This window comes from Artibeus jamaicensis, unplaced genomic scaffold (genome assembly GCF_021234435.1).
Source record: "Artibeus jamaicensis isolate MK-2021 breed Jamaican fruit bat unplaced genomic scaffold, CSHL_Jam_final contig_391, whole genome shotgun sequence".
NCBI lineage: Eukaryota > Metazoa > Chordata > Mammalia > Chiroptera > Phyllostomidae > Artibeus > Artibeus jamaicensis.
The window spans coordinates 1,273,602-1,292,367 of record NW_026521814.1 but is presented as its reverse complement, the minus strand read 5'-3'; the positions used below and the strand labels follow the sequence as shown (position 1 = coordinate 1,292,367).

General features: G+C 42.6%; 1 protein-coding gene across 1 annotated transcript in view; it reads left to right on the top strand.

Annotated features, from left to right (window-relative positions):
* Positions 1–449: 449 nt before the first annotated feature.
* Positions 450–18,766, top strand: part of DPP4 (dipeptidyl peptidase 4) — an 83,384-nt gene continuing 65,067 nt past the window's right edge. Inside the window, exons 1-2 of the mRNA XM_053665143.1 lie at positions 450–958; positions 1,460–1,547. Coding sequence (XP_053521118.1) covers positions 953–958; positions 1,460–1,547 — 94 coding nt within the window. The 5' untranslated portion in view covers positions 450–952. The remainder of the gene's footprint in view (positions 959–1,459; positions 1,548–18,766) is intronic.

Genomic DNA, 18,766 nt, shown 5'->3' with positions numbered 1-18,766 from the left:
GATGAAGGCCAAGCCACATCTGCCAGTTTTCCCTTCCAAATCTTCTTTGCAAGGCTGAAAGATGCGAGGCCGCGTAGGGCAGAACATGGCTCTGAATTCATGCTCCATGACTTCCTAGCCGCGGGAAGTGGCCCCGTGACTTAACCTCTCTGTGCCTAAGCTTCCTTCCTGTAAAATAAACACAGTCAATTCTCAGAGCAGCACCTGGGGAGGGGGGAGTAAGTTCCACACAAGTGTTAGTGTTATTATTTTTGGCATCTTAATGAGAAGGTAAGCCTGCAAGACAAACTGGAAATTCCCTGCTGAGGGTGAATTCAGATAATTCGCCTATAAGTTTCATTCGCATGTGAACAATCACCTTTTCTTTCTCTTTGCCTTCTGGAAGCTTTAAACATCCAACTACTCCCCCAACATGCCATTCACTGGCAAGAGACAGAGACCTGGATTTTCGTTCCAGCTGCCAGCAGTGTGAGCTCTGCGCCTTTGCTGAGCCCTGTCTGGACTCTGGCTCTTTTGCCTGCCCTCGAGAGGTTGCAGGAGCCGAGCTCCAAGGCTCTTCTCTCAGAAAACGGACCACGGTCCCTGCGTCAGTGGTCTCAGAGTCCACTTTGGATGCTGGGCGTCAGCATACCGCTCGGCCTGGAGTCTCACGACCACTCCCGCGAGTCCCCGGAACTCCGCACCCTGTGCGCTCCGGCCGTCGTCCGCACAGCCCGCCCGAGGTGTCTCTCGGGCGCCCCCACGGCAGGGATGCCAGTGTCCCGAGCCGGCGCGCCTTCTCCCGCAGCCTGCCCCTCGGTCTTTCACACGTAGCGGCAGAACTCTCACTAATGTTTAACTCCCGGCCGAAACTTGCAAGCGGCGGGGCTGGACGCGCGTCTGGGTGGCTAGCCAGCCTGATTTCTGCTTGCGCTCCCCGCTCCAGACGCTCAGTTCCCACGAGACGCCGAAGATGAAGGTGAGTAGCGCGCCTCTGGCTTCCCTAGCCCCAGGGTTGAGCTGTAGGTGCCTTTTCACCAAACTCTCCCAAAATTGTCCTCAACACCCCTCGGAACCGGACCAGGGCCTCCCATTAGGCGGAAGTTCCAGGACCACCCTCTGACAGGTGAAGGGACGCCACAGAGCTCTCTCCTGGCTCCTAGACCTGCGAGGTTTCTGCTAGACCCAGGCTCTGAGGCTTGGGCGGTCCGGAGAACCTCCCATTAAACACGCGCCTGAGCCCTCGCTGGGCTGCTGACCAGCAGGCGTAGAGTGCTCAGAGGCCACAAGTTCAAGGGCGACCGCTCTTAACTTCCTCCGACCGGCTCACTCCAAACACTCCCAACCCACTTCGACCCTCTTCCAAAGCGCGCCCACAGGCCAATTCGACTGACACAGGTGCAGCCTAGGCCCCGACCCTCTCACCCAGACTGGGGCTAAAGGGCTTCTTCTAACTGGACGTGGTCTAACCGGCTTGCAGACACAATGGAAGGTGCTCCTGGGACTGCTGGGGATTGCTGCGCTCGTCACCCTCATCACAGTGCCCGCGGTTCTGCTGAGCAAAGGCAGTAAGTTTGAAATATTTAAAAGAAATACAACAGTTGGACACCAGGACCTGGTTCTGTTTTGCCCCACTGAGGAGAACGACGGGTTTTGCTGAGGGCTGGAACCGGTGCGACAGGTTGCAGCCGAGGCTTCCCAGGCGTTGCTGCCGCTGCTTCCAGGGCAGCAACTAGCTTCACTCACTTCGCAGGGTCTCCAGCGTTGCGAGAGCTTCGCAGCCGCCGCGTTTTATGTGTCATGAAAACACGCTTCCTGAAATTAGGGGGAAGTGTTAGGATTTTTCGTAATACATTTAAATTAAATTTTGTAAATGGTCGTGGTTGTGATCTTCAAAGGAAAAAGAGACAGTGTTTAAAGATCCGAAATGCCACGGCGGGCTGGCTGGGGAGGAATAAGAAAGTAAGCCCCAAAGTGCCGTTTGGAGAAGACGGTGCCCAGGGCCTCCCTTGTAGCTTCCCTTCTGGAGCGACGGCAGTCCATCAGAGGGCGATGCGGGAAAATAACTGCTTGACAATTTACAGAAGTTGTAAAAGTTAGTACTGTAGAGTTGAATCATAAAGCTGGTGTACATAAAGCTGGTATACATAAAGCTGGTGTAATAATATTCAGAGGGGGTTAGAATCAGTGATGCTCTGGTGGATTCTTTCATTTAAAGCTACCTTCACTTATTATAGCTTAGCAGCTGTTCCAGTTCAGCCCTAGTTCTTAATATAAAGCATTCATATAATGGAATACATACTATTGGATGCAAGCAAGTGAGAACTGGGTCTCCTCGGGCCCAACTCTCCATTTCAACATTCACTTTCATTTCAGTGTTACACATTCTAGGCAGCTAGCTGAAGCATCTGAGTGGTGTAGACAACCAGGAAATGGGTAGATAGTACCTATATTCTGAGGGTATCTTATCCAGATTTCAAGGTGGCTGTTCAGAATTAATTTCTAGAACTATCAAAAACCATGTTTGCCTGGCAATTTCAGGGTCAGGGCAAAGATGCCAAAGGTTAACTAACCTGGTGTGTTGACCTATTGATAATAACTTAAATTACTTAAAGCGATAGTTATGACCATTTTAGACTGTTAAATGGCAAGTATCAGTCCACTTACATTTGACTCTTTGTTGTGAACTGCTGAAATATAACTCTTTTCACTTTGTATGTTCCTATGTGTGGGAATATAGGAAGTATCAGTCCACTTACATTTGACTCTTTGTTGTGAACTGCTGAAATATAACTCTTTTCACTTTCTATATTCCCACACATAGGAAGCCAAAGGACGAGCCATCCACATGACCAAAATATATGCATGTCTTAAATTGTGTTCCAGACACTGTGCTAGTTGCTGCGAAGAGAGATTAAATTTTATAAATATGAAGATCTCGGACCTTAAGAAGTGTATAGTAGTTTAGTGGGAAGTAGGTATGCGAAAAAATCAAAGTAACCAGAATAGCTATTTTTCTCCAAAATATCAGTGAGGCACAGGAACAGTGAGTAAAGCTAATTATCAGGAATTTTCTTACCTTGATGAGCCACTTGAAACAGGCGGTGAAATTGCCTAGAGGTTCAGGTCACACAGCTATTTTTTGTGGGGTTTGGTCACATAAACTACAGGTTGCTGGTGTTTTGTTCTGTTTTTTAATTCTCACCCAAGGAAATATGTATAGATCTTTTTCTTTTAGAGAGTGAGCGACGGAGAGGAAGGGGGGGTAGGCAAAGAGAGAAAGAGAGAGAGGAGACATATATATGAAATAGAAACATAGATCTGTTGCTTCCTCTATATACCCTAACCCACAACTTAGGTATGTGCCCTGACTGGGAATCGAACCTGTGACCTTTTGGTGCACGAGACAATGCTCTAACCAACTGAGCCACACCAGCCAGTGATACATGAATTTTGTTTTGCTGAGTGACTCATGAATCCTAGGGAGAGGCTGTCTTATTATTTCCCTTAAAGAGCACTTAATCTCCTCCAAATGAAACTTGAACAAATATTTCAAGAATATCTTCTTTGATAAGGACTTCTTGAGAAATTCAGGTGTTTCCACCAACGATTATGACTCAATAAGGTAGTTTAGAGAGGCTTGAGCAAACTTATTTGGGGTTAGAAGGATAACTTCTGGGAAATTATGGGAAAGACTCTCACAAGAAGGTCCTTTTGTGAGGAGGCTTGAATGGTTAACATCAGTCTCTGGAGGTAAGATTTTTCAGAGTGAATGCCTTGAGCATCAACACAGGGACACAGATCGCATCATCTAATCTGGGATTATAAAAGGAGTCAGCAAAAGAGGAAGGGAGGCAGAAGGAAAAAGAGTACAATTTTAAACTGTAGGTGATGGAAAGCTGCTGGAGAATTCTGGGTATGGCTGAACTGTTGGGTGTGATGGTAGGAAGATGGGCCAAAGTGGAGCAAGGCTGGAGGGAAGGTGAGGGAAGTGTCCCGAAGATTGACGGTGCACAGCAGAATATGGAAGCCATATAGAACCACTGAGAAATGTGAACGACTAGACTTTGGTCACTGGGAACATAGGAAGTAAAGCAAGGTAAGTGTGGCTAAGGATGCCTCTTGGGCAACTGGGTGGAGACGTGGTTTCATTGTGTACTTTATTGACACCACCTCTCAAGTTATTTGTCTCCTCATGTTTCTTAATTAGCATGTACAGTATATAAATTTGAGGAGAAAAGGGAAATCATCTTGTTTTGAGTCCTGGTTTATCACAGCATGTTCACTAAATTAGCTTCACTATTGCTGGGCTGTGCCATTGTAAGGGACAGCATTCTTATAAGTGAACCAGAGTTTTCACTCAAGAACTGTCCTGTATATCATCAGTCTAAGTTTAAAATCAAACAAATACCTGGAAGTAGGAGAGGAGAGAGGAAATATAAATGAAAAGAGAAGGAAAAAAGAAAAATTGGAGAAAAGGATGAAAGAAAATTTTGACAGAGAAAAATGCTAGCTGTGTGGAAAGCAACAAAATAAACAGGCAAAAGTAAATAGGAAGAAATGAGCAAACCCAAGTTCATCTCCTGAGAAGTTGGTTTAAGAGGAAGTTAAGTGTTCCCAAGTAAACGGATGACATCAGAAGGACCAGACACAACCAGAAGGGCAGTGGGGAATGAGAGACAGGGAGACACTGCTTAATACTACTGTCATTCTTTTTTAGAATAAAAATTTCTTTATGTCAGGAATGATGCGTGTAACTCTCACAAGAGAGCAAAATGAAAAAGTTCACCTCCTTCTTTATATGTTATAAGTGACTGTATTTTGTTTTAAATTCCTCAAATATCCTATTAAAAGTATGTTACATATTTAAACATTCAGTTTCCCAGAGAATCAGCTGTAAAAAATGTATAAAAGTACTTGACTAATAATGGAATAATAAGAATCATCATGATGGCTTAGTGGCAGTAAAACCTTCTCACTCCATATTTCTGATGTCTTTATTTCCCTCTTTAAATTATATTATAGGCTGAGTTTTTTAAGTATTTGTCAGATAGTTTTATTATTGTATTTTGTTATTTGACAAATGGTTTTATTATTGAGTTTTATTATGGGACAGAAACATGTTTGTTCTTTCTTTTGCACCTGCTTCAAGCAGTAACTTTCCTCAATATTCTTTTTTCAGTGCATAGGAAATTTGATTGCTCACCCAGCCATTCATGATAAAAGAAAACCCAAATGTGAGGGAGACAGGAATAATCAAGAGAAAGAAAAGATAACATCTATGAAGTTTGCCTGAGGAAGTCCAGGATCTATTCCAGGCTTAAAAGCACAGAAATAAGCCTGAATGAAAGCTTTGTATATATCAGGGACAATTTCTAAACAGTGAGCTCTGTGAAGGTTCGCATTGACTCCAGCTAGCCCAGTTTACTATTGTCAACCTTCGTCCAGTGCTGTGAGGTCAGTGGGTTGGTCTTTTTCAGGCCAGCTATTTTGGCTTTTGGTTCCCTAGCCATGGTATGTGCCTTAGATTGTTCTCTCTTAGATATCTTGCCTCTCAACACAAAAAGGATCAGAGAAAAGGGGAAGACTATTTGTCCAAATGATGGGTAGAGAAAGAAAACATAAAGGGACTGATGAGAGCTAGATCTGTATACTTGAAATTTTATGATTAAAGTGCTGAGGCCTACAGAGAATGGGACTGTAAGTGCATGCAGGACCACCTTGCTTGTGGAAAGGAAGGAATGCAAAGGTATAATAACAGCGAACATTATTCACTCTGCGCCAGGTACAGGGCTGAGGGCTTCCAATATACTTCTCATTTGATCCTTATGACAAACTTTTTGAAAGCTACTTTTATCATCTCCATTTTTACACCCGATTTTCAGAAACTCTGAGATGGTGCTTTACTTATTACTGCATAATGAATTACCCCAAAACTTAAAACAACAAACATTATTGTTATGTTACAGCTTCTGTGAGTCAGGAATTTGGCTTAGCTCAGTGGCTCTTAGCTCAAGGTCTCGCATGAGGCTACAGTCAAGGTGTCATCTGAAAGGTTGACCGGAGCTAGAGGATCAGCTCCCAACCCTCTTACACAGTTGTTAGCTAGAGGCCCTGCCATGGGGGCCTCTCCTTAGTGTACCAGGACAGCTGGCTCCCCTTGGAATGAAGCATCCTAGAGAGCAATCAAGTAGGAAGCTACAGTGCCTTGTATGACCTAGCCTCATAAGTGTGACCAATGGTATGTAACCATAACCTCTGCTGCATTCTGTTTGTCATGCAAAGTAACCCTGATACAGTGTGATAAGGCATTACACAAGGGTGTGAATACCAGAGATCACTGGGGGCCTCTTAACCAAAAAACTTAAGGAACTTGCTCTAAGTTCCACAGAGTTGGGATTAGGCAATGTGACTCTAGAGCTGGTGTTCTTAAACACAAGTTATTGTTAGTTTGTGGTCCAGTTTAAAATTAATGAGGCTATATTAGCATAGCTATTACAACCTCCCATCCATATGCCCATATTATATTTTCATGACTGCTAATCCGTGGATGCTAAGTGTTCTGAAGAAAAGCACCTTCTTTTCAGTATAAAGCTGTAGATGAGCAACACCTTCCAGCCCAGACGGACATCCCACATTTTTGACTGGTCTTATTTAATGTTTTTAGCAGTAGTAAGTCCAGATTTACTGCTTGCACTGAATCATACTTGTTTTGATTCCAACACATGTTATATTATTTTATTCGATCTTTATGAAATAACCCATGTCAAAGAGAGAGATATCAATATCTTGACTTTTTATACTGAAGAAATGGAAGCATAGAAGTTTAGGGCTTTGTGTAAATGGTAGGCATAAAATAGATGGGGAGAGGTTAAGAATGGTGTAGGAAACAGAGAAGTCAAAGAACTTATATGTACAACCCATGGACATGAACCAAGGGGCAGGGAATGCTGGAGGGTTGCAGGGTGCAGGGTGGAGAAGGGATAAAGTGGGAAAAATGGGAAAACTGTAATAGCATAATCAATAAAATATATTTAAAAAATGAAGTTTAGGGCTTTGGGATTAAGTTTTAGAACTTGGGAATCCAAGTCTTTTGACTTCTGGCTTTTCCTGAGTCTGCATGTTCCTTAAAAAATGCTCTGGTGAGAGTTTTTCTAAGTTAATGATGAATCACTGTTTTATGGCTTGGTGCTAGCCCTTTTATTCTTGTAAATCAGTACCTTGTAAATATGTTTACTCTCAGTTTTCGAAGCCCCATTGTGGCCTCAAGTAGAGGGTGTGTCCCTCCGTCCTAGAGTAAAATGAAACTGGAGCTTCTGAGTTGGCGGTTTCATTTTTGCCAAGTACTGCGTTTGAAGTTTTACATTGTACTTCAAAATTATAATTTCCTAAGAAGTTTATTCTTAACTTAATAATAAACCATTTGCTTTACTTAAAAGTACACATTAATGTGCAAATTTTTTTCATTATTTCGTTCACTTGGGGTGTTAGTAGAGACCCACAAGCTTAGGTCACATAATTCAGCACCGAAAGCCAAAGAAACAGAAGTACAGTAACTTAAGGCAGAGCCAAAAACAACAGGGACTTTATTTTTGTCACCTTAAGGGCCATGGAGCTCAGGATCTATCATGGAAGAAGAGGGGGTCTGAGGAGTGGGTAACAGGTGGCTACTACCACCCACCCCTTCCCTAACTAGTTCCCCCAAAACTGGCTGGGTGGCTCCTATCACCTTAATACCACCTTTAGAGCTGATACCTCCTCTTCTTGCTTTCCTCAGCTGTGTAAAGCCCCACCTGCTGAAGCTCAGGTCCACAAGTTTCATGGTTGGCTTCTATTTTCCTGTGATTTTTCTTTATTCTTTTATTCCACTTACAACCTCTTCAGGGCTAAGGCCCTGTAGTGGCCAGGTGCCATATTCGTGAACTCCTCAACACGCACTGAATGTTTCCAGCACAGCAGATGTCATTGCAGGGACAGGGACCTGGTCCTAAAGAGTAGATATGAGGAGCCCCTGCCATGGTCCTTTACAGTCCATGGGGCAGGTAGGCAGCAGGCAAGCAGCAGGCAAACACCGAGTAACATCAGACAGGAATGTATACTAGGACAAAAACAGTGTGCTGGAGAGGACGGAAGGACGCAGAAAGGCATTTCTCTTTATTTCTAAGCCTAAGTGTAGCAGGATCTTATTTCCATTTCCGTAATATGTCTCTGACTCCCGCGTAGATAATGGTGGAGGGGGATGGTGAGAGGTGGCTTGTCCAGGTGAGAGACGGCAGATTGGAGTGGGTGGTAGCACAGCAAATCTATTTTAAAAAAAAGCAGGGTGTATTTTGGAGGCAAGTCATAATGTATGGGAACGTGAAGAGTAAGGAAGAGTAGAGACAGGGATGACTCCTTGAACAGCTTGCTGGATCGTCAAAGTAGAGAATTCTCTCTTGCTCTCATGAATCTATTCTTCTGACAAGAGCTAATGTGCAATGGTTCCCCTGACCTAACTCTGTCTTGCTACTGAATCTGCCTCCTCTTTCCACTGCCAAGCTCGGGAGCGCCTTCTGAATCATGCGCCCAGCACACACATGTCTAAAGAGGTAATTCTCCAAGTCAGCACATACTTATCGAGGATTATCTATGTGTCAGGCACTTTGGTGGTCACTAGAGATATAAAAGTGGTAGATAAGGACTTTGCCCCCGAGTAATTCACAATTTTAAAGGAAACATAAACATTAACTACAACAAAAAGTGCTAAATGTCTTTCTAGCAAATGATCAGAGCACTGTGGCAGTATTAAAAAGCAGATGAAAAATGCTGTCCAGGGAAGTGTGCACAGAAGACAGCCAAGCATGAAGAGTTAACAGCTTACAGGCCTGAATGCACGCCTTCCGATCGTGCTCCCGTCAGACTGAAATCCAGGCACGCAGCCACCTAATGTGCACAGCTCAACGACGCACAGCCTCTGTGTGATCCTGTATGAGGAATGTATCAGGATGTTTTGGACTACAAGTAACAACAGAAACCTTGACCACAGTTTGCTTAAAATTTGGAGTTTTCTTATTGTGTTATCATTAGCTTTTTATGTAATTGGAAGTACGGAATTAAGGCAGTTACCACAGTTATCCAACAACATTCTCGAGGACCCAGGTTTGTTCTGTCCTTCAGCTCCGCATTTCAGTCTCAGACTGTGGTTGGCTTTTGTTCTCAAGCTTGGCTGCTGCAGCAACATAGCATTTGCTCACACTGCTATTTCACAAGGCAGAAGGGGACGCTGTTCTGTGTGCATAACCTGTTTATCAAAAGAAAAGCCATTTCCAAGAAGTCCTTCAACCCAAGGCAGGTGTTCCTTCATGTCTTTTGGCCAGATTTGTGTCTCTTGTCCCCTTCAAAACTGATCATTGGCAAGGGGAATGAATTACCAAGCTTTGGACTCAGTAGATTAATCAAGACTCACCTTTCTGGGATAATGAGGAAGATAACATGGAAGAAAAAGGTGGAAGAGGAAGGTTAATTACCTAAATTGAATTGGAAATTCTAAAAGAAAGAATTGGGGGTTGTCACGTAGACATATTATATTTTTTTATTATTGCTCTTTCTTCATTATATTAAAAAGATTTAGTTTGCTAACAAAATAGATGTCAAGCCAGCTCCTATTGCCAAAGAATCTGAACATATAATTCTGTCCTTCCCCTCTTCTCACTTTATTTCCTACCCACGTGAGTTTATTGCAAAACAGGGTGTTCAGATGCTGCCTTTTTTATCCTGAGAGCACTTTGAACCTAACACTTGCTTTCTCCTGGCATGCGAAATGATAAAAAATAGGGGAGATTGGATTTTACAACATTTAAGATATAAATCTGAGCCTATATAATAGACTGGGTCAGAAACACAGAGAAATTACTCTCAATTTCCTCATAAAAAGCACATACAAGCTCTCAGATTTTATCTAATTCATAATGGGAAAATGTAGCACAAGCAGTCAACATAAAATAAAGTGCACAAAGCTTTCAAATACATGGTACAAACTAGATCTGCAAAAGTTGGCTCAGAAAGTAGGATCTGAAATAATTCATGGCCACAAAATAAAATAAGTAAATAAATAAAAATAAACAAAATAACTTCACAATGTCTAGAAGCTACCATCTGTTTGATCCAACATGGACAAAAATAATCTGATGACTCAAATCTTTGTGGCAATATTTCCAAGGAGGAACAAATGAACCGCATGAAAATGATTCATTAAAATGAAAATGGCTTGACTGTCCTGAAAATCAAATTCATAGCCCAACATCACGTGGCCCCTTGGTGCCGACCAGCAGAGCTCCATACTCCCCACTTGCTCACCTGCCTGCTCTCCTGATAGACTCTCCCGTGTCTCTTCTTCCTGAGCCTCCGGGTCCCCTCCCCATGCTCTTTCTTAGCTGATGACATTGCTTTCTATTTTCATGAGAAAACGAAAGTCATCAGAAAGTCATTAAAAAAAATTCCTCATTTCCCTCCAGCCTGTAAGCACCTGCGCACTCACCTGCACTACCTCTCCCAGGACAATGAATGAACTCCCCCAGCACCTGCCCAAGGCCAGCTCTTCTTTTGCACTGACCCAATCCCCTTTAGCCACATCAAAGACTTGTCTCCAGCTACTTCCCTTACCTGCTGCGTCGTCATTCTTCCTCTCTCTATATAAACGTGCTTTAATCTCTCATGTCCTAGAAAGAAGGGAGAGAGGACCTCCCCCTTCAGACCCCAGATCCCTGCCAATCTCCCAGTCCCTTTCCCTGCTCCGTGTGCCACAGAACTCCTCAATGAGTTTTCTTCTGTCACTATCTGCAGTGTCTCTCCTGGTTCCCGCTTAATCCCACTGAAATAAGGTTTATCTCCACCCAGCCACTAGAACAGCCCTATTCTCATCAAAGTCTCTGATCTCTGTGTTACAAAATGCAGAGCTCCGTTTTCCCTGAGTCTCTCATGCCTGGTCAGTTACCATCCTCCTCCTCCACCTCCCTCTGGGGTCCCCCTCTCTCCTAACTTCCTTCCACTCTCCTACACGCTCCCTTTCCTTCTTCTTAGGAGTTCCTCCTTGTGGCTGACTTCTAACCCTGAACCACTCCCCAGGGCTCCATTTGGGACCCTCTCTTCCCTTTCTACTAGGTGATCTCATTCACTTTCAGGGCCTTAAACACCGTCTATCACCTGACAATACCCCAGTTTTTATTTCCAGGCCAGATCCCTTTCCCAAACTCTATGTGCGTATAGGTAGCTACTAAGTGCACAGGTCTATATGGATGTTTTTTGTCATCTCAAGAAGCAGCTTTCAAAAGTCTTTATCCCCTCAAATCTACTCCTCCCTTGGCACATCTTATCTCAACAAACAGCAATTCCATTTTTTTCCAGCTGCGGAAGCCAAAATCCATGCATTTCTCCTTAACCCCTCTCGTTCATTCATAATCAATTTCCAACCAGTCATCAAATTCTATCACTTGTCCCTTCATATTCTTTCAGAATTTGACTGTATCTCACCACCTTCACTGCCACCACCTTAGGCCAAGACAGCATTGCCTTTCATCTGAATTACTGTAAAAATCTCCCTATTTCTTCCCTCACATCCTTACATTATACTTTCAACACAAACAGACAAGGTGATTGTGGCAGACAGAATTTTAAATGACTCCCAAAATTTTCTCACTTTCTCCTACGTACCAATTTCTGCCTAATCTCTGAGGTTGTGAGTGTGATGGATTCATTTCTGGTAACTAGGTTATGCTCTATAGCACACTCCACTTTCAGAAAGGGAGGGCACCTGACGGGCCTGACCTGGTCACACGACTCCTCTAAAAGCAGGGTTTTTCTGGCTGCTCACAGGAGGGGTACGTAAAGATTTCAGGCACAATAAAAGATTTGATGTGCCACTGCTGACTTGGAAGATAGAGGGGACCAGATGGCAAGGAATATGGGTGGCCTGCAATAGGTGAGAGCAGCCTCTGGCTGGCAGCCAGCAAGGAAAGAAGGCCCCCAGTTCCACACCGATGTGTTACTGAATCCTACCAACAACCTGTGCCAACTTGAAGGCGGCTTTTTCTCCAGAGCCTCCAGGTGAGAACTCAGCCCAGCCAACACCTTGATTTCAGCCCGATGACCCTGAGCAGAGAACCCAGCCACACCAGGCTGGACTTCAGACTTCTAGAACTCTGAGTTAATAGGCCTCTGTTGTGTTAAGCTACTACATTTGTTGTGCAGCAATAGAAAATTAATACAGCAATCATTTTCAAATCTAAGTCAGATTCCATCCTTTTCTGCTCAGAACCATTCGGTGGCTTCCCACCTCTTAGAATAAACACAAGAATCCTCACAGACCCACAGGATTTGAACTCCACGGCCTTGCGTCTCCAAGTTCCTCTCCTACTCTCTCCCATTTGCTCACTCACTCTGCCTCTGACCTTCTACGCTTTGCTGCCCTTTCTTCCAGGAACCCTCTTTCCCGGGCCTGTCCATTGCTCACTCCCTCATCATATTCAGGCCTCTGCTAAAATGCCACCTTGTTGGTGGGACCTCCCCTCACCATAGTGTTGAACACAGCGGTGTCCCCAAACCTGAGGCTCCTTTTCCCCTTCCCAGCTTTATTTTCTCTGTGCTACTTACCACCTAACATGAGCATTACTTACTTACTATTTGTTCCTGTGTATCCCCCATTAGGGGAAGCTTTCTGAGGGCAGGGGTTTTTCATGTTCAAGGCACCTTTATATCTAGTACCTTCAACACTGAAGAACACAGTGAGTGTTTTTACTAGTTTCCCAGGACAGCTGTAACAAATTGCCATACACAGGGTAACTTAAAACAATAAAAATTTATTCTCTCACAGTTGTGGAGGCTAAAGTTCAAGGTGTTGACAGGGTCTTGCGTCCTCTAAATACTCCAGAGAATAACCCTTCTTTGCCTCTTCTTAGCTTCTGGTGGTCTGTGGCAAATCCTTGGTGTTCCTTGGCTTCTTGCTGGATGGCTCCAAATTCTGCTTCCATCTCCATATGGCCTTCTTTCTTCTGTGTCTCCACATGGTCTTATCTATCTTCCAAGTCAACAAAAGCGTGTCTCCACATGCCTCCTTGTAAGAACATTAGTCATTGGATTAAGGGCTCACCCTAATTCAATATGACCTCATCTTAACTGATGGCATGTGCAAATTCCTATTTCCAAATAAATTCCTGTTCTAAGATTCTAGCTAGACATGATTTTGGGTGGGGGAAGGGAGACACTCTTCAACCCAATAGAGCCTGACAGGTATTTGGTGAATTCAAGGCACTATCTTCGGGCTTATATAAAAATTTTTTCTTAAAAAAATATTTGTTGATGAAAAATGTTTAATGTTGCTCTAATTAAGATTAAAATACTCATATTACTCTCATAAATATAAGGTCAAGTCATCCAGTACTAGGTCATGTGTACCTCCTGTCCCTAGAGCACAGTGCTAACAGCTGTGTGTAAAGATGAAATCAATTCATCCTTCCAGCTTACATTTAGTCTAGTTAAGATGGTTTAGATTAAATATTTAAATAATGGCATACAATTATTTGATTAGTTGGCAAAATATGTGGTATAGAAGATAAGCATTAAAGATGACGAGGAGGGAAAAATGGTATAAATAGAAAGGGGTCGATCGAGACACTCACGGAGGGACCATGTGAAGACGAAAGCCACAGATATGGACTGTCTACTTGACAAGAGACGGCCTGAGGAGTGACGGGATCAGGTAAACATTTTTAAAAAGATGGATACGCCCAGGCAGGCTGAAGGACAAGGTGGAAATTAGCAGTGAAATAATCCAAGATGCTGAGGAGGAAGAGATGAAAACTAGGTCACTAACAAATCAAGAAGACCAGGGCCTGAGGCACAGGCGAGGCCCTTTTGTCTCACTGAGAGTCAAGGAGAAGACTACAGCGTGAGGAAGAGCCAGGTAGAAGAGGAAAATGGGCTCCGTGGTGGCGTTCACTGTAACAGAGTCATTGAATCTTTGCACTGGACAGCATCATACTCCTGAAAATAGGTATTGCAGGGCCTGAGTTGTTCAGGATTGTGTTATGTTTTAAATCTTGGACATATGGAAGAAAAGAAGATTGTTATCAAGATTATGTAAGTACTTTTTATGAGTTTTTTAGAAGATTTTATTTATTTGTTTTTAGAGAGAGAGGAAGGAAGGAAGAAATAGAGGGAGAGAAACATCAATGTGTGGTTGCCTCTCACGTGGCCTCCACTGGGGACCTGGCTTGCAACCCAGGCATGTACGCTGACTGGGAATGGAATCAGCAACCCTTTGGTTTGCAGCCCATGCTTCATCTACTGAGCTATACCAGCCAGGCTTATGAGTTTTTTTAAAAGATGATGGAAGTTACTGGATATACCAGGGAAGAGAGAACGAGGGTGGTACAACTTCCTTTCCAGGAAGTCAGAGTTGCCATCCTTAGGAACAGTCCAGAGAGAAGGTTTTCAGAAAGCATCGGTTTCCCATTGACTTAGAAGCACTAGGAGAAATGGTGTTCCAATGTAACCCATCAAATGACTGAAGTCCAGATGTTACTACCAACCTGCCTATCGACATTAGTTTCAAACTTTGAATTCAAACACTTTCATAAAGTCTAATTCATCTATTCCAATTCACAAAAACTGCCAATATAGCATTTACCATGTGTAGTCACTCTCCCAGGTACTTAGGTTATTTAGAAGAATGGTTATCACCACAGCTTTGGGGCCACAGTGCTTAATTCAGATGTGGCTTGGTGCTCACAGTGCTTAGTCAAGAGACTTGAGTCCAGTTATTGTTCATTCTATCTGTACTCAGTTCCCTCACCTGTACAATGGGGATAAAATAAATTATTAAGAGTACGGTGCCTAGAACAGCCCAGCATACTGGAAGAACTCTATAAGCATTTGTAATTATTATTCTTTGTATATTTTTAACTTTTAATTATTTTAACATCCCAGAGGCAGGTACCGTAATAACACTTGTCTCACACTCTTGAAAGTTTTGCCTGGAATGGGCCATTTCTGTCTCAGTTTTGTTTCCCAATGATCATTATTTTCTTGAATCACGGAAGACACACACTTGGCACACTTGGTCATTGATTATGCCTGTAAATCTTTCTGGAAAGTTCTTAAATGATTCTATATTAGAGCTTCCAAGCTCCTCACATGCTGAAGTTCTCTAATCAGGTTTCTTCCTAACACAAAGCAGTCACTCTGAGTAGCTTGTGCTGTGACACCTTCTACTGATGTCTTACAACTACTTTGAAATAGTGTTCAGGAGAAACCAGACCTTTGCTAAAATAGTTGCACATGTCACAAGTTTCTGGGCCATTTATCTGTATAGTTCAGAAGTTTCCATCTTTCAACTCTTTTTCATTATACTGGCTTAATGTCCGTCAACATTGTAGGACATAAAAACCTTGTAAATATTGTTTGGCCACTCTTGTACTGGTCTTGTTTACTCCCAGAAGAGTCCTAGCAAGGGAAGAGGGAGTGACAGTAATCAGAAAAAAATTATAAAACAATTTCCATTTCATAAAAGAATACAGCAGCCCCGACATCCTGTTTAGTGCAGGCTTCCTGTATATGCTGAATCTCCCGACTCTTTGCAGGGGTGAAGGCAGAATGATTCTGGCAGTGTAACCTAGTGGTGGTGTTGGGGGTTGGGGAGGGCAGGGAGTTGCAAGCATTAGTCCAGGGAAGAAAGACTACTTTAAATAAAGACCTGAGGAAGGCAAGGGAGTAGCAAGCCTTGGGCATATCTGAAGAAAAGAACATTACAGATGGAGGGTACAGCAAGGTCAAAGTCTCTGAGGCAACAATAGGTCCAGTGTATCTGTGGAACAGCAAAAGGCCACTGTGGATGGAGTAGAGTGAAAAGAGAGGAGGAGGAGGTGAGGCTAGAGTCATGACAGACAACCCTCCCCATTAAATTGTTTTCTTTTTTCTAAATTGTTAATTCTGAGAAATGTGCATTGTACCATCTGGTTGGCTTTTCAGAGTAGACTTCTGAAAATGCATTAATAATGTCCTTAACAAAAGTTTGGTCATCTGATACTCTGATCTCAGAGTAAATGCTAAAAAGTGTGCCATCCCACATTCTACAAGCTCCCATTGTAGAAAAATGCACTGGCAATGCATTTTTCAGAGGCCACTTGATGTATCTTGATTTTTGTCTTATTGAGAAGGCAAATCTGATTATTGTGATTATATGCTAATGCTGCTTGCATGTGGTAATCAGAAGAACATCACTCTTCACAAATTCTCTAAGTCAACCAACTGCAACGTTTTCCTTCCATGCAGCTGACTCCCACTATGGATGCTATGGATGGTGTTGCCATGTTGAAGAGAGAAAGTAGTGTTCATTAGCACCTAACAAAATGATTAGATTGTACTTATCCTGGATATTTTCTTATTGTGATGCTCTTATTAGGATCACTTGGGATATGAACATGGTGAAACTAAATGGCTATTATTTTAGCACAGTGAAATTCCTAACTTCAGCACCACTGCTAGGTCCTCCAGGGGAGAGAGTCTCCTATTCATCTTTGTATCACGAATGCCCAGCACATAGTGAGACATACCTGGAGGGTTTTCTGAATTTTAAGTCCTGAGCTCAGCACTTTACATATGTTATCTCGTTTAATCATGGCAAATCCCTATGGGCTAGGTAAGGCTATTATTCTCTTTTTATAGATTTAAAAAGTGAGGTTATGAAAGACTCAGTGATTTTCCCAAGGCTCCAGAGGGAGAATTAGACCTGGGCTCATTCAATTCTAGGCTGTCCAATGTCAAACCCTTCACTGGTATTTGTTGAATCAATATAGATGGGTAGTAGCCTGCATAGGCTGCTGGGTAACACGGGCCATTAGGGGCCTTCTAGTCAATTTCTCCTTTCCCCTTTTTGATTTTTCTTCCTCTGTCCCTATGTCAAGGCTGCTAGTTTGCTACATCAAATTCTAAAGTAACACCCATTTTATTTCCCTAGTATCAATGCAAAATGTTAACTGATTACCATATGAAACACAAGAACTTTATAACCAGATTAACTTTTTCCCATGTTTAACAGCTTTATGAGTTTATGAACTGATAGAGCACATTTTATTTTAGTTGCATTTTATTAGCCATTTATTTACTAAAGCAGTTTATCTTTGTAAACTAGAGATATTATATATCATAGCTTGATACAAACAAAGAAGTTTATTAGTAGTGAGTATAAAAATATTTAAAATATTCTGTAGCCCTAAATGAACAATTGATCAAAGCAGGAAGATTCTATGGACCTATACTACTACCCTTGTACTTGGATCTTACCATTGTGGAATTACTTATGCTCAGAAATGATTTGGATCCTATAGCAAGGATTCATTAAGTTACATATACTTTGCCCTGGCTGGGGAGGTCAAGTTGGTCAGTTGGTCATTATCCTGATATGCCAAGGCTTCTCCAGGCAGGGCACATGCAAGAATCGACCAATGAATGCATTAATGAGTGGAACTATATATATTTCTCTCTCTCCCTAAACTCAATAATAAATTTTTTAAATGAAAAAAAATCACACATTTTTATGAGAATTTATTTGTAGGTTTAACCATTTTAAAAGCTATTTTACCATTTTCAACTGCAAAAATGGCATTTTAATATGGTTCAACCTAATAGTTGCTCTCATCAAAGAAGTAAAGCATAAAACTGTTAACCTTTTTTTGATTTTTAAATTGAGGAAGACATGAATCTAAGAGTTTCTATGTATGCTGATGGGGAACATATGATTAACTGCTCTACTTGGCTAGCACAGTGCTTTGAACTGATAAGTCAAGTGAACGACATGTCCCAGGCCCACCAGGAAAATCACACAAGCAGCCAAAGACCTTCATCTGTTGCCACAGCAGTACCCTGTGAGTGAGCAAGTAGACAGGAAGGAGAGACACGAGTGTGTCCTCTAAGTGTTTGACAGAATAGGTTGTAACTTGGCAGCAAACTATGAACTTGCTAAAGGTCAAAACCTGGACTTGGCACTTACATCTCACAGAACTCGCTTAGCTAGATGTTTCAAAAGTGTCTTCCAATGTGCACTGCTTATCAAATAGCAAGGCAAAAAACAAGGAACATTTGTTGCTCTACTTGCTCCAATTTAGCAATGTTGTTCTGCACTGGGTAGCCAGAATATGGAAGCTGACTTGCAGGGTTGTCAAAAGAACCAAGTGAACCTAACACAAGACAAGGGCGGCCTGAGCCTGTCATGGGTGTCTTGGGCCAAAGCAAGAGTGTGGCATCAATGTTGATATCCGGAACATCAGCAGACAGATCAAAATCACACTGGGCCCATTATGAAAGGAAAGGAGACTGAGCTTGGTACAGAGGATGGGTTCAGAAAGGCTAGGGCATAATCGGAAAAGGAGCCCAGCCATGGCTGAGGAGGGCAGGCAAGTGCTCAGTGGGAGGCGCATTATGAATGTGAAGAGCAGCGCTCTAGGCAGCAAGTAATATCACTGGGAATTTTATCTCAATCAATTTAATATTCCAGGCGTAATTGTATTATTCTGGAGAACATGGGTAAATACACTGTATGTGATCTATTAGAGATATTCAGTTCATTCTCTTCTTACAAAATCAAGTCTGTGATAGATGTTCTGTGGTGATATGTCTATTTGCTATATGTCTCAGTTCAGGCTGCTATAACATTACCGTAGTCTGGGTGACTTAAACAAAAACATTTATTTCTCACAGTTCTGGTGGTGGGATAGTCTAAGGCACTCACAAATTCAATGTCTGGTGTCTGGTAAGG